Source organism: Pocillopora verrucosa, chromosome 8 (assembly GCF_036669915.1).
Source record: "Pocillopora verrucosa isolate sample1 chromosome 8, ASM3666991v2, whole genome shotgun sequence".
NCBI lineage: Eukaryota > Metazoa > Cnidaria > Anthozoa > Scleractinia > Pocilloporidae > Pocillopora > Pocillopora verrucosa.
This window is the reverse complement of record NC_089319.1, coordinates 6,009,545-6,030,456: the sequence shown is the minus strand read 5'-3', so window position 1 is coordinate 6,030,456 and position 20,912 is coordinate 6,009,545. Positions and strand designations below refer to the sequence as shown.

General features: G+C 40.0%; 1 protein-coding gene across 1 annotated transcript in view; it reads right to left on the bottom strand.

The window, feature by feature from the left end:
• Window positions 1–675: 675 nt before the first annotated feature.
• Window positions 676–20,912, bottom strand: part of LOC131769737 (serine/threonine-protein kinase SMG1) — a 43,339-nt gene continuing 23,102 nt past the window's right edge. Inside the window, exons 45-79 of the mRNA XM_059085453.2 lie at window positions 20,535–20,697; window positions 20,051–20,131; window positions 19,850–19,950; window positions 19,284–19,437; window positions 18,753–18,872; window positions 18,197–18,465; window positions 17,612–17,785; window positions 17,139–17,238; window positions 16,771–16,843; window positions 16,519–16,586; window positions 15,805–15,909; window positions 15,324–15,409; window positions 14,667–14,814; window positions 13,976–14,069; window positions 13,465–13,563; window positions 13,021–13,139; window positions 12,529–12,621; window positions 11,668–11,862; window positions 10,989–11,085; window positions 10,114–10,286; window positions 9,906–10,020; window positions 9,453–9,766; window positions 9,217–9,326; window positions 8,542–8,614; window positions 8,317–8,409; window positions 7,754–7,930; window positions 7,235–7,359; window positions 6,519–6,726; window positions 5,924–6,022; window positions 5,711–5,810; window positions 5,306–5,402; window positions 4,679–4,785; window positions 4,261–4,473; window positions 3,738–3,841; window positions 676–3,161 (exon numbers count right to left, since the gene is read on the bottom strand). Coding sequence (XP_058941436.2) covers window positions 3,084–3,161; window positions 3,738–3,841; window positions 4,261–4,473; window positions 4,679–4,785; window positions 5,306–5,402; window positions 5,711–5,810; window positions 5,924–6,022; window positions 6,519–6,726; window positions 7,235–7,359; window positions 7,754–7,930; window positions 8,317–8,409; window positions 8,542–8,614; window positions 9,217–9,326; window positions 9,453–9,766; window positions 9,906–10,020; window positions 10,114–10,286; window positions 10,989–11,085; window positions 11,668–11,862; window positions 12,529–12,621; window positions 13,021–13,139; window positions 13,465–13,563; window positions 13,976–14,069; window positions 14,667–14,814; window positions 15,324–15,409; window positions 15,805–15,909; window positions 16,519–16,586; window positions 16,771–16,843; window positions 17,139–17,238; window positions 17,612–17,785; window positions 18,197–18,465; window positions 18,753–18,872; window positions 19,284–19,437; window positions 19,850–19,950; window positions 20,051–20,131; window positions 20,535–20,697 — 4,525 coding nt within the window. The 3' untranslated portion in view covers window positions 676–3,083. The remainder of the gene's footprint in view (window positions 3,162–3,737; window positions 3,842–4,260; window positions 4,474–4,678; window positions 4,786–5,305; window positions 5,403–5,710; window positions 5,811–5,923; window positions 6,023–6,518; window positions 6,727–7,234; window positions 7,360–7,753; window positions 7,931–8,316; window positions 8,410–8,541; window positions 8,615–9,216; window positions 9,327–9,452; window positions 9,767–9,905; window positions 10,021–10,113; window positions 10,287–10,988; window positions 11,086–11,667; window positions 11,863–12,528; window positions 12,622–13,020; window positions 13,140–13,464; window positions 13,564–13,975; window positions 14,070–14,666; window positions 14,815–15,323; window positions 15,410–15,804; window positions 15,910–16,518; window positions 16,587–16,770; window positions 16,844–17,138; window positions 17,239–17,611; window positions 17,786–18,196; window positions 18,466–18,752; window positions 18,873–19,283; window positions 19,438–19,849; window positions 19,951–20,050; window positions 20,132–20,534; window positions 20,698–20,912) is intronic.

Below are 20,912 nucleotides of genomic sequence, written 5' to 3'. Positions count from 1 at the left end.
TAGTGGTAAAAAGTAAGGAAGTGAGATGCGTTGTCTGGTATAAAAACCAACGAAGAGGAGATTAATAATGATCCAGCGACGCAATAGCTCCGAAACACGACAACTTTCTTCGTCGCATGTTTCTAACAGGTTCATTGAAACTGACCGTGCACTAGGTTCAAATGAGTTTTTATCATGTTGAACTTTGTGACCAGTTAAAAATTTTTCAGTAATGCATTCAATGACTATGTGTGACCAGGAAAATAAGAGTATGTGTGGTCATGGAGCCGCCAACACACACGGCAGCACCACTGTTTCATCCGTGATTTTTGTCGGCTTTAATAAGCATTTACCTTTACTATACTGAAAGCTAACCTTTCACACCCTCACATCAGTATGCATATTCTCCATATTTTTTTTCCAAGTGCTTTTTTCAATTGGCATTTAACAGTCAAAAGCATCTCGAGTGGGTGGCCATTTCCTGCATTCTAACCTAATGTTTAATTCACTAGTGACAATGAGTGGAGAAATTAGATGCTAGTTACTCCTCGAGGTTTAAGGTTTAAGCGTGCAGCAGGAAGGCTTATCTGCATGCGCCATGGAACTCAATATTAGTCTACACACCAAACAAAATAGCAAGCTTGAGGGCCTGAGGATGAAGTATAATGATGACACACACGACAGAGGCAAGGACACAACTTTTTTTGGTTACATTTTATTAGCATATATGATGAAGAAATGAGTTAAACGGTTAACAATACAATTATTTTTAAAATGAAGTATTCATCAAGAATACAACGACACCTTAAGTACTTGGCTTATCTCCAGCCGTAAACATCATCAGTTTTACATTATTTGTCGAAGGAAAAGGAAAAACTAAAACAGTAATTGTTTAATTTAGTTCTCAAAATTTACGACAAAAAATTAAGAAAAGAAACAAGAGTTGGTTCCCTAGTATCAGTAACATTACAAAGTATCAGCGGGATCGACCACAAGGATCGAAATACGTGCTTCAAAAAAGTCGATTGAGAATATAATTGTAGTTTACTTAAGATCCTAAAAGTTCAGAAGTTATGGTTCCAGGGATAACTGTCGCGTAAATCTACCAAACGAGGAAAAGGGAAACTTCAATTAACCTTTTCCAAAACTCGATTACATCATTATCTCATAAAACCAACGAGTTTAACAGTTAACTATTAAATTCCAATAAAAATAGCGTTTAATATAACCCAACACCACAGGCGCTACAAGGCTCATATTAGACAAGGTCCCAGTAACGATCTAAACAAAAGGACCACAAAGAGATGGTTGACATGCGGGCTGGAGATTAAAAACCTCCAAACCCGGTTGGGCACAAATCGAGCTTATGCTTTAACCACAAAAAATGATTTCAGGCTTACACTGCTGACAATTCATACTGTATGCCATACGTAACCTCAGCAAAGTTGGATGAAGCAAGAGTAACAAATTTTAAGACTCTTTAGGTTTTAATTGACGGTAGAGTTACCTTCTGATCAAGGCTTGAAATTCCGTTACGGTAAAAGATGTTGATTTAATTTACGAAGAATACTTGCCGATGATTTTTGGCGACGATTTCGGAAAGGTTCGGAACAAGAAAAAAAATAAGCTAACAGACCGGATCCCCCTGCAGTTATTTTTATCGCCTAAGTGAAGCTGGTCTCCAGGAGGAAACTGAGTAAAACGAATCTTGCGGAGTTGCTTTCACGTTTTTTGGTGGAAAACATTTACGTCACAGGATTCTATCTAAATCCAACTGAGATCTTCTACACAAGACTGTTCTTGCGATAATTGTGAAGAATTCCCTCTAGAATGATGTTCATATGTGGGGGAGGGGGGGGGGTTTGAACAGTTTCTTAGATTTACTATATTTGGCTTAAAAATCAACCAAATTGTCGATTATACATTGCAAACATACAGTGCCACGACGGCGCGTTCAGCACCAATTCTGCAAGGTCACTTGGAAAAGTCAACAGCGTAAGCTCCAAATCAAGAGTCAATAAAATCGACTTAAGAAAAAACATCTAAGAACAATCAACAACTAAAAGAATACGAAGCTAAAATAGAAATTCACCAGCCTTTCTCTTTGATGGACGTTTGCAGTACAAACTGTGCTGGCCAAGTAAATCTTGGTGAAATACTGCGTGCTGCAATCACGCTGTGTTCTTTTCACAAGGTAAGATGACAAAGGGAGATATAGTTCTCCTCAATAGAAGCGTGCTATAAAACTACGTTCGAATGTCTAGTTTGCTACAGATGAAATTTTCCCTACAGCAAATGCCTCGGTGCAACATTTCTTATATATGGAATATTTAAGTGGAGCATTTCCAAATTCTTCTGATGATCTTCCAACTTTATCAGCTGTAGGTACTTCAATAATCACGGTTGACGAAAACCCCCTCTCAAGGCTTCCGTTTCAGATGGTATGATTAGTTGCTTGTGCTGTTTGGAATCACTAATACACCTATGCAAATCTCGGATGTATAAAGAACTAAGAAGGAGCTATGTTCAATTGTTGCTCTTCAAATCACTATCTTAGGTTTTGCTCAAGCTTTTTTTTCAGATCTACGATAACTGATTTTTAGTTTGTCGACGAGAGGCTTTGGAACAATCTTAGTTCTAAATTCTTTAACTTTCAGGGAAATCGCTATTTCTTAATGCCTTGTTTTTAGTGCCTCTGCTTAGTGAAATGAAAAAGAAAAAACGGTGGATTCGAAGTTCACTAAGCCAAGAGGTGTCTTCTAGCTAATTTCCCTCTCTCTACCACAGGCATAACAAAAGCCAGGAACATAATTAAACCAAGCTTGTGGCGCGCCAAACCACTTACAATGTATCGCCATTACAATTCAAATCTTTCTTATTTGTGTAAGTATCACTACGGCAAGGTCGCCGGCCTGCCGTTTATTTTGAATGATAAATACTTGTTGTTGTTGTTAGCTACATGACAGTACGTAGCCTTAAGAAAGCTGACGAACGCGTTTACGCCTTTCTGTGATGCTACGAAGATGGCTGTGGTTGGTCCATGTTAGCTCCTCCTACTGAAGTGGATCATACACATATTGACAACTGCTTCCATGCTGATGACGTCACACCCATGCAGTCCATCCTTCATACATCTGACACAGATTGTCCACACTCCGGGATTCACGGATAACAAAGTCGACCTAAGAGAAGACATTAACATCATCTAACAGAACACAAGTTCAGATATAGCGCTTATAATGATGATAGCGCTTATAACGATTATAGCGCTCCAAACATGCTTCGTGGCCATTAAGAACTTAGACGTTCCTTAGAAGAGTAAAAATACAACATAATGATATAACATAAATCAGAGAAATCAGAGTATTAAACTATGTCCAGACAGGAGATATTCTAATCTTAATGAAGCTATATGTAATGTAGACGAAGGCAAAACCAAGTCAATGCAAGGGTTTCATCAATGACATGTGGCAAGGGAGGGGGGGCGCATGGGAGTTTAGCGGCATTGTCATGTGCTTTTGCCAAAGTTTGCTTTACTGGCTGTGTTTCCCTCCTTACTCCACCCCCCCCCCTCCCCCTTCCTTTTGCGTGATTATCCATTCACACACTTGTTTGTCGGTGTTCTGTAGTTAGGCGCCTTTCGAAGAGCTGTTGCCATGGTGACCACCTCGTCGCTATCATCACGGCACCTACCATTCTATGATACTTTCGAGATATTCTATATCAGCTTAGAACTTTATCTTTAGTCCTTTGATTACCTGGTCAGCAATGGACATTTTCTTGTTATCCTGATCTCTACCGTCCAGTTTTGCTTTAACCCGACGCCACACACTGATAGCATAAGTGTTCCTCTCCTGAAGAGCTGTAACAGACAACAAGACTTTAAGTGTCGTGCTCTGTAGATAGGCTATAATATCAAGCGGGCGTTAAACCATGAACAATTTAAAAACCGTGGACGAAAGCGTAAAATAAGGTTTTGGCATAATCGTTTGGCTCACGATGTTGTCTTTTCCGATGAAGATTGCCACGTTTCGACTGCATATTACGGTCTTCTTGAGGCGATAAGGTCGACTAGATACGCGTCACATTCTGAACCATCATGCTCAGCTGTGACGAATGAATGAATGAAAGAGCAAAACGAAGACAATTTCCGAACTATAGCCATTGACTTCATTTCATTGCGAGCTCGTGCACGCATAAAGCTTGGAAAAGGTAGTCATTGAAAGGCACGCCCTGTGAGTATTGAGCAAGCTCGGAAAAAGAGAGACGAGTTTCTTATACCTTTGCCAGTTCTGGGATCTCTTGCTAGATTTGCCGACGAAATTCTTCTGGGACTTGCAACTGCCACGACCCTGGAAGAGGCAGTTGGTGAGCCAGCACCTGAAGGGCTCGCTGCCATGTCTCTCTGTAAGATAACTGGGTGGGGAGAACCAACATCCGATGATCCAGATTCCTTACTACTCGGTGTGACGGAGCCGCTGCCTTGACGAAGTGCTGGAGGATTAGGAACCAAATTAAGATAAGACAGTTAAACGTTTACAATTGCTGCAAAACCTACCCAGTTCCGAGGAGTTTTCAAAAGTTTGCCCGACTTCAAACCCTGATGGTTATAATCAGTATTCGATTTCAGATCAAAAGGGACCTGTAATGTCTATTTTTCGACAAACTGTGTCGTGGGAATCTTCACGATTTCTCCTACCTGACGCAAAGGTGGGAGGAGGAGCAGCAATGGGCGTCTTCCCTCCACTGGCGCCTGACTCGTCTGGTACAAGTGGTGATGCCAGTGACAATAGATGGTCGTGAACCCTAGGAAATTTTCCAAGGTTAGAGATTTAAAGCAAAGTTGACTTACTTTCCATTTCTGACTTTTTAAGTGGTCGATTCCGGCTAAGAGTGACACGTGGAAAGTGTTTAATTTTGGTTTTTCCCTCCCCAAAGAGTTTCTTTCTTTTTTGGTTTCTTTTTTTAGCGTTGATTCCTTGATCGTATTGGATTGGGAAGGCCATTTTCATTTATTTGAAATGTGTACCAGTAGGAGATTAAAAGCCTTATTTCAATCTCAAAAAAAAAAAAACAAAAAAAAAAAAGTTGAAGTGAACAGCTTTATCTACACCCTATCATCAGTATGCATATTCTCCATACTGTTCTCTGTACATTACTAAGGTGCTGATGAGGAGAATTTGTTTAACAATCAAGCGCCTCTCTAGTTGGTGATCATTTCCTTTATTCTCGTGACCTCCATGTTTGATTCAGAGGTGATATTGTAAGGAGAAATTAGATGCTAATCACTCTTAGGGGTTAAAAGGTTCAACCCAAAGTTACTCACCACTGAACAAGAGACTTGATGGACTTCACCATGGACTTAATGTCAGCAATGTTGTCTTCTATGTGATCTTTCCCATCACTGATCTTTCCACCACAAACTAAAGAGAACAAGAACACCTTACTTGCCACAAACTCAAAACATCATTTCTTTACGTCTGGTAGAAATATCACCCTGCGTAGGCATAAGTTTGTAGGTTAACAAATCTTTCAAGCTCATTAGATTAGGGGGCACTAGAATTTCCTGGCCCGGGAAAGTAGCGAGATGCTTCAACTACTTCATCGTCAAGCTGGGCTAAACATCGCCCTCATGGTTTACTGAGTTTGTAAGCTGACAAATCTTTTAAGCATACCAGATTGAAGTGACCTATAGTGATGACAGAACGCCGACGTATAGTTAGCTTCATACCTGCCAGGATACTTTTAATAAGCTGCGCGCACTCTTCCGATTGGCGGTTATGAGTGGAAATAAACAGCTTGGCTTGGCGAGATTCTGCTGCTTCTTCGTCCTGAAAAACAAACAAACAAAAAACATTAAAATGCATGTTTGAAAAGCCAAGTTCTACAGTTCCAATACAATATATCAAATAACTCAAATTTGTTGCTCTGCAAGTCATCTCACCTTTGCCATAGTCGTCAACATTGACTTCACATCACCAATGAGCTGCTGATGAGCCACCATTATGGTTTTCACTGAGCTTGCCTGCGACTTGATCGAGTCCTTATAAAACATGACAGAGAAGTGACATCACAAACTGCTCTTAGTTACAAAACGCGTATTTGCACGGGAAAGTGTTAAGATGTTTGGGACGTTTTTCGTGATGATAAATTGCCTTCAAGTAAAAGAACATCGTGCAGTTATGTTTAGTAGAGGAAGCCAAAAACTAGGCAAGACATCCCCAAAATTGAAAAGGAAGTAATGTATTAAAAATAACGAATTTAAAAATTTAAGGCCAAGTTTATTAAGTTGAACGAACGTTTTGAAGGTTTAAAATCCACAAAATATAGAAGGAAGGAACACACAACAGATAGCCAATTCGAAAAGAAAGTCTTTTCAAAACGTTTTAAGATTAACAAACCGTTTGTAGTTTTAAAAGCAAGATACGGATTACAAATGGCAAACTTAAAGACAAAGTTTTCAGGTTGAAGAAGCCATTTCAAGTTTTAAACTGAATACTCAAAATAATCATTGCTTCAGTATCACTTCAGTTACTTACTCTGTTACCCATGATAGCCTGACCGACTTGTGTCTTTCTAGCCTTGATGGATGCCATCTCTTGTCCCACAGTGTCTAACTTGTTCTTCATCCAGTCTAGAGTGATTGGTGCCTCTGGCGGATACGATACTTTCACTTTCTTTGCTACCTCTGTCACGTCGTGGAGCTTCTCAGAACAACTTTCCAGCTCAGCTGAACTTTGTTGACACCTAAACAATCAGCGAGATCCTTGATGATTACACATCTCTAAATAGGTTGACTGCTACAAAAAGCGGTCAGTGTGATAGGTTGAGGCAAAAAAGGAGCGCATTCACCACAGAGAATGAGGAATTTAGAGGTAACGTCGTAAGAAGCGCAGTGGTAATTCATTGAGTTTTTCTTTAGAGAAAGTTAATTTAAAAAATGAGAGAGTAAACCTGAAAAGTAATTCGATACAACGTACGAGGCACAAGTGGTTGTGTAGCGTGAAGCGTCGTAGTCGTCAATGTCATCAACGTTATCACCGTCATCACCACTTCTATATGTATGGAGCTTTGCTGCGCACCCTCTTTGCGCGCACTGTGGGCTCCGCTATCATTGTCATTATTACCATATCAATAACACTATGAAAAATTATCTTTCGAGATAAACAACGAAACAGTTACTTCAAGGAGAGCACCATTGTTTAGAAACTAACAAGCAGTAATATCAGCAATAAAGTAATAATTAATATAGTACCTATTGATCAAAGTTGTCATAACTTTGTCTACGCCAAGAGCGTCTGCTGTGTGTGTCCGTAAGGCCTCGCAGTGTAGTATGGCATTTGACAAGCTGCAGATATCTGAGGAATGTTTACTCTCCACCTAGAAAAAAAAACAAAGAAACAAAGAGTTGCAGCAAGAGAAACACGTGCAAAGCGTGGACGAGCCTTTTCATGACGCCGAGACTGATCTATCCTTCTCAACAGAGATCTAGGTTGTCAAGTTTTTAGTGTAAAAGGGTAGTGTGGAAAGTGGTACGGGATTGCAGTGGTTTTTCTCTACTGCGCGCCGTGATTGGTCGAGAAAATAACTCGCACCACCCAATCGGCAAATCAGATGCAACACTAACACCAATCGCGAAATCGTCACTCGCGTTTTCCCGCACTGGAGGTCGTAGCGTGCACCTTCTTTGAGTTCTTAGCTTTGTTCTAATTGGCCGTTGTCATAACTTTGGTATTGGTTTTAAGTCTATCAATCGGAAACCGCTCTAACTTACTATCATCAGCTTCTTTCTATCTGCTAAAGTTTGCTCAAAGTTCTGTAGCACTGGGTTCAATGCAGGGTTTGCTCCGGCTGCCCACTTGAGGCGTTGTTCAATACTTGACTCCTGAGCGCCTAACTTCTCTTCCACGCCTTTCACAACCGAGTCCATATGAATCAGCCCTTGGACACGCTACAGAAAGGAAACAGCAACCGTAAACAGTCATTTAGACCACAGCTCTTAGAAATTAACACCTCTAGCAGCCTTACCTCGAAAATTCTCCCTTATCGCTCATGACTACGAATTCAAGTTACCAAGGAAAGAGAAAAAGGTTCCAGTTGACCAAAAAAAAGAAAACAACAACAACAACTGACTGAAGTTGTGATTAGCAATAGGGAAGCACGCTATGTATCAGTGGTAGTTACCGTTCAGTTTAAAATGCTAAAACAAGGTCTTTCCAATTGATTCGTAAGTGACTGCAATCTCATTCCGCCCGTTGGTTGCGTTTAAAAACGATAAGAAAAGGCAACTATCGAAAAAAAAAAACGGGTTTTTCTGCTTAATACAATGTGCCTAACCTTTTTCAGGTCTGCCATAACAGTAGCTCGTGCTGGTGTGATCATGTTGTTTCCACGCATTGGACATTGCAGCAAATTATCCTCGTATAGCCACTAAAAAGGCCGGCGAAAAAGAAATATAGACATACTTCCAAGACAATTCATTCCTCTACAAACAACGTCACAACAATGCACGTCAAAGTAAAAAACATAGTCATTGAAAACGTTGTAACTGTAGAACTCTACCTGAAATCTTGCCAGTTGAAGCTGAGCTCGCTGTACCACACCTTTGTAAATATTCATGTTGTTATCCAGACGTCTAGAGAAAGACACACAGACATTAAAAAGAGTCACAAAACTTATAGCCCGAGCAAACGATACGTTTCGTAGTTTAGGAGGACGACCTCCCTGTAAAAGCAGTCTGACAAAAGTAGTTTGGACTTTGAATTGTGTTAGGACACAAATTTCGTAAATAAACCGACTTTCATTCGATCTCAAACTCAAATTCATAAGTCACTCTTGCAAGTCACTCTTGATATAAACATCTGAATCTCACAAAAAACGAATCGCAACAGTTATTTCCTCCTTTTCTATTTACGCTCGAGTTTTGCAGAATCCTTCAAAACACTCAGATCCTTGAAAATATGAACTCACTGATTCATACGGGGCAGGAAAGAAGTGAAAGTAGTAAATTCCTTTAACTCTTTACACCTTAGCATCAGCATGTATATTCTCCATACTGTTCTCTACACATTTCCAAAGGTGCTGACAAGAGCTTCTTAAGTTGGTGGTGATCAATTCCTTCATTCTCATAAGCTTAATGTGTATTTTAGGCGTGATATAGTAAGAAGAAATTAGACGCTAGTCACTCTAAGTAGTTAAACGGTTATGAGAACGTGTCGCAAAAATGCGGTTTCGTACTTAGCAAAGTCGTGTTTTCTCCAGGCTACGTCATAAGAACCTGTCAAGCTTGTGATCTGCGAAAGTTGCTTCGACTTGATCAGTCCACTGGAAACATTGCCATCAACAACCTTGTAATACAAAAAGAAAAAAGTAAGAAAAGTCCTGTGGATAGATATGAACAGTGAAACTTCTCAGTGATGCGGTAACCTATAATACTGATAGCTCCACACACATTTCATTCAGATCATACCCACCCTCTTGCAATAATCCTCCAGTATCACAGCATCTTCATCGTTGAGAAATTCTTTGTCTGCCTTACTTCCCAACATCGTCGCGAATTTGATAACCACCGCAGCCAGAGCCTGAGACGGCAAGCCCATAATGCATTGCTGCACGCAATCAGCGATAAAATGCTTCACATGTACTGCTAGGTCATCTTCACTGTAGCATTTGTCAGGATTCCAGACTTTGGTCTCAGCATGGCTGCTGTCCGAGTTCGTAAACAAGTTGTTCGACGGCTCAGCAGTGCAATTTGCAGCACCTGGCACGCTTCCTGAGCGAGACACACCTGAAACGAACGCACATGATACAATATGTTAGAGCACTAAATCTTCGTACTTTATAAAAGCAGAGGAAGGAGCATCTCAAACGAGCCTATTTTGATAACTGATGGACGATATGGTTGTTATTTGAAGGTTACGAATTACCTTTTAACGTCAATGTAACCAGTCTACAGCTGTTGAAGAATGAGATGATGACTTCCAGCCTCTTGAGAAAAAACAACTTGCCCAAAAGTTCGGCATTTTTTGCACTGTTTGTTACCTGTCGGGTGAAGCCAACGTATATTAAAATGGTTGACAAACTTAAAACAATCAAAGTACTATTCTGAAATGCCAAACATAAAAGGATCTTCACCTGGAGTTTTTGGGCATCTCGCACTACGTCAAACTTTGACGCACGCTTATCAAAGTGAACTCGCTCAAAAGCGGTAAACATGTCTGATAGTTCACTGGCAACTTTGGTAAACAAACCATTGAATCCAGCCAACAGCATCTGTCCGGATGTCATTGAACTGCTGCTGTCCTCACCTAATTATACACAACAAGGTTAGCCAAAGAAAAAGGCTTCATAGAGTTACCCTTGCATACGAGAATGACTCGCATAGCTGTTGGTGCTCATTCCAGTTTCTGTAGCATGAGGCAAATGGGAGTATTCGACTTCCCATACATGGGAAGCTGGTCTAGCAAACGGTCATCCTCTCTAGTTTGGTCGAGCTTGGTTTCTCGACAGTTTGCTAGCAGCTATTTATACTCGTCAGTGGAGAGAGGCACTACGCGAGAAAGATCTCTCGCTCAAGAACACAACACGGAGATCTTGGATCTTGGACCCAGATTTTTCCGGGGTCCAACGCGCTAATCATTAAGTTAATCATTACACTAGGCTTGATGCATGCCTTCGACAACGATATCCCCTTAGAGCGCATTTATTGACACCTACATTCATTTAATACCTGGGAGTATTACAGAAGTTGACTTTTGAGAGCATAATCCGCAGTAGCAACAACTGACCCAAAGTATCCTAATTACATGTTCCTCCTTGGGTGATAATCCATTTAAGATTTGTATGTCAATGGGAAGTCTGTGAGAAGACAGCGACATCTCAGCAACCACAAACCCAATTTGCATGTACAGTTGCTGGTCTTTTCATTCATCACAAACGTCAGAAAACATTGGCTATAAAGTGTTTGAAACTACAAATCTGAAAACCCTGGATTGTTGATGGTGTTGTACCTGAATCAGAGCCAGATATTTTGCTGGTCTGAAGAAGCTTCTCAAACTGCATATGCACCTCTTGAATTACTGCATCAACTTCTTCTGGGCTGTGCTTCTACAACAAAAGAACGGCGACAGTGAGTAGGGCTGTCATCTTAGACCTTTCACCCAAAGATCTAAGAGCTTTTTCTCCCAACTGATCAAAAAACATTCCTTTGGTTGTTAGAAATGGGAATTTAGCGTTCTATTAAAACAGTCCATTTAATTTGATATCTTTCTTTGTTCTCGTTGCCTTTCTGCACGATATTGTAACACAAATGTGAAGGGAAATTCTGTAATGAGTGCTACTGTCTCTTTTGCAAAATTCCCATATCAATCTCCCTTATCATCTGCCATACATTTCTCACCATTTCTGCACTGAAGAATTGGTGTTAATTCAGACGAAATCTCCTAGTTGATAATTTTCTTCCTTCTCATCGCCTCTCTACTTGACACTGCATTGATTATGTTGGAAAATTACTTATTGGCCACCACTCAGAGTGAAAGGGTTACGAAAGGGGAATACTTGGGTAGAGAGAGACACTCAGGAAACTTTCTCCAAAGAAAAATATTTCATTGAGTTGTATGGACTAAAGAGATGGGAGACGGGAGGAAAGATTTCAAGAAATCTCCTTGAGCAGTATAATTTTTCCTTCACCTGTGCCGTCTCTGCAGAGACGTGTCCTTCCAAAAGACGAGCCTCGAGGTTCTCGGCAAGTTCTCTCAAACTTATTTTCTGCTTGTGAGCTACAGTTTGAACCTGTTGTATTACAGCAAAAACATTCGGGTCTTCGCTATAGATGCTCTTAAATGCTTCTGGAACAATGATTGTCCTGAAGTTTGTCATCAGCTCCTGAAAATTAAATCAAAATTGTAATTTAAGACCTGAGAAATTCTGGCTTCATTCACATGGTTGTATATTTTTATTCGAACTTATGTATTTCCACCTGATACACGTTTCATTATAACTAACCAAGATCAGCATTTTTAGCGCCTCAGTTTTTAAGATGTAACTAACAACCCATCTCTGTTGGGTGCGATTCTGTTTCAAATGCAAACTTGACAGGGGGGTGGCAGAGCAGACCCTAAAGGGCCTGAGGTCAAACAAAGCATCAGTAAGACACTGTATCAGCGACCCAAGCAGTTTACGTAACATTATCCGCATTTGAAGCCAATCTGAACTTTATACCGTTTTTGTTCTGTGCTTTTACCATGAGAAGACTCTAGGGAGTATTTCTTACTGCTACTTCCCCGTGAATCGATGCTAGTCTAACGCAGACAGTCCCCAGCACTTTCTCAAGTTTGCCTGTATACTCATTTTTCATGGTTGAAACAGGCACTGTGAAAGTAAAAAGCCCAGCCGACGAGCACAAAACAACAACCGGGCTAAGCTTCAATCCTTGACCTTTCGACCCGGAATCCGGCCCCTCTGGACCACTGCATCTTCCATACTCGTGCAAACAACAACAAAAAAATCTACTGTTTAGTTACTTAAGTATCTTCAAGATTTATCATATACCTGTAAAGCCATGAACACCCTCTGCACTGTGAAAACAGCTTTCATGGAGTTCTGTGCTTGCCCAAGAATGGCTTGCTGATCGTCTTTTACCTCCTGTTGAGTGAATTAGGTTTGAACTTAAATTGCTGCTACTGCCGTTGCGTGACGTTTTCTTATCAAATAAATTTTTTTATGCTGGAAACTGGAGTTTCAGAGAGTCCCTTTTTTTTTTCGAAAGTATAATTAAAACGGGCCCGTACCCCCAAAAAAATTTCTAAACTTAAACCTTTCCTTCCCGAGATGAGAATATTAATTTGCCAACTGATGACAATCTATTTCTTTTTTGCTTCGTACTGGGGAATTTGGATAAACATCTAAACAATATTTCTCAGATGATAATCTCAATTCTCAAAACTTGGCATATTTGAGTGCGTACTAGAAAGATAATGAAAAATTTATGCACTCAATAATCCTAGGTGGAAAATGGTTAAGCCAAGGAATTTTATCCCTTACCATTTGATGATCCTTCAATAACAACAGTAGTTGATTGACATTGCCACTCATGGAACATAGCTCGTCAAGAAACCAGTCTCCTTCTCTTGATGTAAGATCAGATAACCTGTCTTTGGCAACTATTGGCGAACAAGAAAAAAGTAGTAGAATTTTAAAACATGGTTTTTGGCTAATAAATGAAACAAAGAATAAAAAATCTGACAAATACATCTAAGAAAACCATTGAGAGAGTGGCAGTTACCAGAAACTCTCGCGTAGAACACTCAACTCGACATAATACTTGACTTGAGGTCGATGAAAAGGAATCACACACAATCAGGTTTATGAAATTTGCTCAAGCAAAACTATACATATTATTAATCTACTATCGCACATATAAAACAGTGAGCAGAGCTGCTATCTAAGTTTTAAAGCCACAGTTTTGTTTTGTGTTTCCTTCCTCACCTTTGGCTGTGTTCTCCATTGCCAGACACCTCTTGTTCAAGGAACACAACGCAGTAATCAGTACACTGGCAAGACAACGGTAGGACGCAGGCTGTTTTCCTAGAAATGACAGCATGAGTTGTGACCATATGCACTCGTTAATAATAGAAATGAAATCAGCGAGAGTATGGTCTGTATTGAACACACATAATAAGCTCAGCCAAATTGATGTAATCACTAAGTGTGTGGTTAAACCTTTACACCCGAACATGAACGTCCCTATTCTCCACATGGTTCGCTTTACGTTTCCTTTGATCCTGACCAGGAGAATTTGTATGACAATCAGGAGATTCTTAGATTCCTTTATTCTCGTGGCCTTCTATATTTAATTCAAGGGTCATAGTGTAAGGAGAAAGTAGACGCCAGTTACTCTTAGGGGTGAAAAGGTTAAAAGGACACGTGGCCGACACAAAACTATCCCCAAAACTGAACAGCTTTTTGGGTATTTTGAAGTCACTGTAGATCAATTTACCTGTGATGTACTTTTTCAAAGCAGCATAGGCTTCACCCACAGCCTTACTTAGGAATGTTGTCTCGACACTCTCTTGTTTTCGACGTTCAGAGAACTGTGCAAGAAACAAATCAGATTTTAAACAATTTGGCATGTAGTGGTTGAAAAAAAAAAAAATGAATAGTAACGAATTTCTTGATTAAGAATGGCAAGGATCATGACGAAGGGAAAGCTAATCGATCAACTTGATAAATAGTTCAACGACCGAGTGTGAGGTCAACATGGCTCAAAATTCGTTTATAATAAACAAATATATAGCACTAAAGATGGGGAAAATTTGAATGTTACCCTCAAAAAAGTCATTTCAGTGGCTAGAACTTGACAAAAAAGTTATTTTGGCTCTTTGCGTACACTGAAATAATTAATAATGCATACGAAGTAGGAAAGGTAAAACCGACTACAAACTATTCACCTCTCTTCTGCTTTGTTTTCATTGAAAACTGCATTTCTCTATGCCAATCAGAATGGATAAATTTTCATGTCTACAAACATCATGAGTTATTCTTTGAATAACAGTTGTGCCGTGTTCCAAAATAATCTAAAACGTCCACTTTCATAAAAAGTTGTTGAAAATACTAACTCGTTTTGTTTTCAACTTCACCTGAGGCAATCCACGGGATGTTAAATCAACAAACTTAACGAACACATATACCTTAATAAACTTGGCATTCTGTTCAGTCAAACTGCTCTGTAGTTTCACCTCCATGGTCATAAACCCAGTCACTTCTGCGAGAGTAAGAGGACTGTCCGCCACAGGTTTGTTGTGCAGCTTGTCGCTCTCCTCTATAACTTCCTGGCACCTAAAAAAAGAACATACGCTCTATATAACCAATTAACTCGCTGAGGTGATCCACTATTAGCTTCTCTTTACACCTTCAATATAATATCTAGAATACCGATGATAAAAATACTATACACTTAATGACTACCTGGGAGTGCCCGACAGGAAACTATTTGGCTTTATGACCGGGAGTCAAATATCTGTTTGACCCTATCTAGCTCTCTCAAGTAGCATTTTATCATAACAATGCTGCTCTACATCTTTCTTTTAATGTTCTTTCAACCCGCATCTAGGAGCACTGTACAGCTTTTTCCGGTCCTGCTCGCGCTCTTGCGTACAGGATTTTTTAAAAATTTTTACTTCAATACAAGCGTACGGAGGGCCGCAAGGGTCACATGATAACAGCTAGATGTTGTCTGCACAGCCCCACGGGAAACATGTAAGTTATCTTTTCCTTAAAAGCTTTTTTCCCAATTGTAGTTCCATAGTAATAATCGTTTCGTTATCATTACAAGAGAAAAATCATACTTCTTGGTTGAGGAATCTTCCACTAAAGACTGAAGCCAACTCTGCCATTCGAAACTTCTGTTCTGCTGTACATAATCTGATGGAAACTGCAGGACACAAAGATCATCTTTAAGCAAGGAAAATTCCTTCACGGAGTTAATAACAGTATGGGGTGACCATCAACTGAGTGTCGAAACTAACAAAGGACTGCACTGCTTTTAGTTTCTTACTCTATAAGATTTGCCACTAAAACTCGCTCCAACTTCCCGACAAATCAGGTTCAAAACTGAAACCAATCGCCTCTTCCCTCGAGTTCGCGCTGGCTCCATGTGATGTCACCCTATCATTGATATTTGTGTTTGCTTTACTTTCGGCTTTGCCATAGCAAGTCGAAGAGGGTTTAAACAACAGCAATTGCAACAAACGAAGACCACTCATCTCAAGCATAATTTATAAACCTACCAGATACAACCCCATATGTATAGAGGGGAAGCAAACTTACGAGAGATGTGACAGTGGCATAGGTGCGCAGCAAATCCGAACAAGAGCGGAACATGGTACGTCTCTGATGAAGTAAGCCTGACAGTTCTGTTTCAAGCTGCTCGCACTGCACAATGAAAAATTTGAAGAAATGAAAAATAATGTTACCAAAATGGCAATGGATGGAATGTTACTAAAACGACAACTGATTAAGTTAGAATTAAGGTAAAGGACTTCTGGGCGAAAACATAAATTAAGAAACTTTGCTTTTACGCCCATAATTTGGAGAAGTCCTGTTTGTGAAAGAAGGGCATCAGCGCATCGAGTATAAAAATCGCATTGTTACCAACGATGATAGGAAGGGAGATTGCACATTCTTTTAGCTTTTTTTTCCAGGAAGCGCATAGGCCGAATGGTTGGTACCCTGGCTGACGTCATTGTTTTTTTAATTGGAAAAACACGCTACCCTAATAATGTCTTCCCCTTTCGAGAAGTGTAAGTAGGCACCAGCATACAGTAATAGAGACTTGATGAGTTGTTAAGGAGATTGCCCACGATGCATTAGCATCTTATGTCGAGAGGCTGCTATTACTGGAAAGCGGGACGAGTTGATAGTTTGGGCAGTTTGGCCCCTGGCTCGCACAACCTAACACGTAGCACCTACAATCTTTCTGACGTTAAACCATTTTGAGCGGGAACAAAGGGCAGTAATAGTGATCATTGTTGAAATCTTTACCTGACTGACAATGTGGCCTTGTCCTGCACCTTGTAGGAAATTGATTGCAGGAGCAAAGCTTGGAAGACCTGATCATTGAAACAAGCGAGAAAGTGAGATACTTTGCAACTGCTATCTTTAAGGTGACTTTGAGCGTGTCGAAAAGAATATCTAAACTCGGTAATTTTAATCTTCCTTAAGTGGAAACAAACTGACTGCAAAGCATTGTAAGATCAGATCTACTGCTAGTATTATAAGTGTACTCTTTCTCACCGAGATCAAGAGGCTGATAAAGTTCTTCTACAAGGGCTGCAAGCTTTGGGCCGTGAACAGTCTCCATTGCGGCCTAAAGCAAACAAAGTTGTAAGTTAAATTCCAAAGACTAAAGCATCATATGACTTAAAACTAAAGGATTGAACCATAGTTTACCACACCTCTTCTGTATACATGTTACTTCGCAAACTTGAATCGATCAAGCCAAACTGAGTAACATATAAAACAGCCCGAGACAAGTTTGAGGCAAATTGATCCTCCTCTATGAACGGAAAGCCTGAATAGGGAATGTTAAGGCCAAGCCACATGTTTGGGCATAAGTTATTATAAATCTCTTCGTCCTTTGATACAAACGAGACCGTTCTAACCTTGTGCTGAGCCTGCCATTGTTGACATTCGGCAAGTTTTTCATTGATGCTTTGGAGAACTGCATCATGATCGGCCAGCAGTTTCTTCTTTTCATCAAATCTTTAAGAAAGAAAACGCTATCATATAGACTTAGAAAATATTGCTATGAGTAATTATTTCAAGACGACGGTAAAGAGAAAAGAATTTCGTAGGTAAAGGAATTTCTAATGAGTGGCTAAGGTGATTCGGGATTGAATGGGTCTTGCATCACCTCGCATTTTGATTGGTCTAAAAAATCGCGTCACCGTCTCAACTAATCAGTGGCAAAAGTTAAACCAATCGCCACCTAGTCACACGCGTTTTCCCGCGTTTCGCGCAGTTTAATCTGTTATTGGCCGCTGTGAGAATTAACTCTTTTCCGAATGATATCTACGGTTTTTGTTCACAAAACTCAAATGAATAGTTTCCTTTATGAACATTAGAGTCAACTTACTTGGCCTGTACCATATGTAAGGGATGTTGAGGGTTACTAATAGCCGCTTGTAGAGTCTCTTGCTGATCTTTAAGTTCCTCAGTAGCCACGTCCATAGATTTTAACTGCTTCAGTGACGACAGGTAGGTATCTAGTTGTTCATTCAGCTTAGTCATGCCAGTGAGCAATTCATCCCTAATTCATTCAAGGTTAAACCCACCTGTTAGAAGTTACACACTTACAAGGTAACAAGAAAAACCCTTTCTATAGGAGTGGTTTTGAGTGTAATTACAAAAACTGACTTTTTGTCCAGATGTCCAAGGTGTACAACCCCCTAATAAAGGTGGATATTTGTTAATTTACATGGAAAATCACATTTAAATATCCTCTACAGCTGACAATTTGAGTGGTGAAGCACGACTTCCTCTCTAACCAGTAGTACTTGGGAACAATGCAAGACGACACCAAATGACAACTACACGGAAGGCTCAGTCTAAGCTGGTCAAATATGAATCAAACATGGGTTTTGTCATTTTCGTTAGAAGATTACAAGATCAAAGTGGACATAAAATTATTCAACCACTTGAATTTCAATTTGATTCTCACTTGTTGTTCGTCCAAGTGACTTTCATCTCCGCCACTCGTGAAGAAAACAAACTCTGTGTAACATCTCTTTCCATCTCCTTCTTGTTCACTTTGTTGTCAGTGACACCCGGGGCACCCCCTCCGTAAAATGCACTGGCAAAAGCGGTGTCATTGGCAGTGGTCCAGTCTACCAGAGGGTCGTAAACAAAAGCTTCCAATAAAGTGAGGAGTGTCTCGCGACCCTGCTTCAGAATCTTTAAAACCTCTTCACAAGATAGACGGAAAACTCCCTGAAAAGATAACAAATTTTGTTACATCATTTCGAAAACCCCATCGATGTCATAATAAACACAATTATTGCTCATAATTTTGGATTAAACAGAAAATATATATGCTATAATCAAAGTAAGAAATAAATTGAATCAAAGTTGCCAACTGTCGAACCAGGAAATCACATTGTCAGAAAAACGACTTTTACCACGTAAATTCCTGGTGATCAGTCAAATAATCATGAAAAAAAAAATAACCACACACACGAATCTGAACTATTATTTTCTGAGCAAAAACAAAGCATTACCTCCACTCCTGTTACTCCTAAAGCAGTCTCTAAGTTTGGTGTCATTCTAAACGGAACTTTCTCGGGAACTCTTAGTCCTTTTCCCTTCTCAAAGCATACGTTGTAATCAATGTGGACAACCTAACAGAAAATTATGCAAATGATGTGTCAGCAAGATATAATGCAAAACGAAATCTTTATACCAATTACGATGTATTAGCGTCTCTGGAGAAAGCGGAACTTAAATTGTTGAACCTCAGACTACCGAAACATTTCCACTTTCCATCGTCCCGATCCGCTCGTAACACCGCCTATTCAGAGAGTTGGTTAATCTAAGCGAAGTGCCCACACAATCTCCTATGGATTTTCTTTTTTACATTTTACTTCCTTACAGTCCCTTGCCGTTTACATGGTGCGCCCTGCACACTACTCACAGTTACCTGAGGCTCATGTTTTTAACTGAAACATTAACTTAATTCTCTAATAGAATTCATCACTTGACGCCTCTTAAATCGCAGTAAGAATTTGAGAAGAGTTACTAAGATGTCTCACCTCTCCTGTTGTAAAGTCTACCAGCATGTTATCCAGATGTCTATCTCCCAGACCAATAATGTACCCAATCATGGACATGACCGCCGTAGACCGAGCATAACTCTGCGTCATCTGCCACCACTCTGCTGCACTGGTGCTGGAACACCACAGCTCTCTGAAAAGGTTCCGAAGATGTCTCATGTAATCAATGTTTGAATGAGGAAGTTATGTTGGAATCTGTACAATTTTGCCACTTTCCAAAATATTTACACTTAGTTACGGGGATCACAGGGAGCAAGTACCAACCCCCACAACCTTTATAAAATCCTGATATGCTTAGCAGCGAGACGCTGGAATTGGACCCTCCGAATGAAAAACCCGATCAAAACCTCTGGGAAGCTCGAGGTAACTGAGGACGTTCTACCGAGTCCCAACTTTTCAGTCAGAAACTAAACTGAGGGAGAGTTTGGCTATTAATTTTCTGTTACAAATCAGTGGAAGAGGGCGATCCTGAGTAATTTTTTTCAAGTTATTCCGGCATACGAATATATCAGAGCAGGAGTAACGATAAAACAGAAGTGACATACTTGGCCAGAAGATCATTGGGAGTTTCCTTCATGAGTTCCTCCAAAACATGTTTCATGACACCGAGTGGCCACTCTCTTCTGCTGTTCAGGTCTGTAATACCCTGTAAATTATGAAATATATGATTCTTATATCAAGAACTGACTGAAATAAAACGAAAAATTGGTATGTTTTCGTCCTGACAGAGCAAGACGTAGACTTACCTTCTCTTTAAGGGCAGGAGTCATTTTGCTATAGTATAGTTCACTTGGTTTCATAGGGGGAGGAGGTTGTGGATTCGCACCCTGAAATTTAACAAAAAACGCCATACAATTTTCATTTCAAGATTAGGTTGAATAAAAGGTAACCACAAGGTTAAGTTAATAAGTAGAAACGTTCAAAGTTTTAATTTAAGCACATCAAGGAGGAGATGATAACAATGAAAATAAAACTCATTGTCATTTAATTCAACTTAGTGTCATTTATCAGTTATCCTAAGCAAAGATGTTCAAAGTTTCGTTCGTTGTACATATAATTCTCCCACGTTTATGTGCCCTGATTAGATAACACCCTATAGCTATTTGCTAAGAGAAGGTGACACCAATACTACTAATCGTTAGCATGTATCATTTACCTAACGAAAACCTAATGAACAAAAGCCATTACATTAAGAACGTATGCTTTGTACTGCCTTCACATTGACCCTACCTGTGCAGATTTGATCAATGCTGCGGAGACAGCCTCTCTCTGCTGCCAGCGTTTAAACAAGGCAAACACAGGAACGGCACCATCTACCCACTGAATAAGACCAGACCGCGGTCCAAGAGGAGTGACCGAGTAATGGCGGGCACAGAACAGAGGAGAATTGTGGCTAAAGAAAGCAAAGATATGTAATCATGAAGATTCACTCTCACGAGCTCAGTATCACACAAGCTTGTTCCTGTTTCCTTGGCATAAAGCGACTCGAAGTATTGCCAATCCCTTGGGTGGGATGCTAGTTCTTTCCAGGTGCCAGTTGCCAAACAATAACTGACTCCTGATATGGCAGAGCGACTTAGAGCTGGGTTTTACAAAAGCAACAAAGCG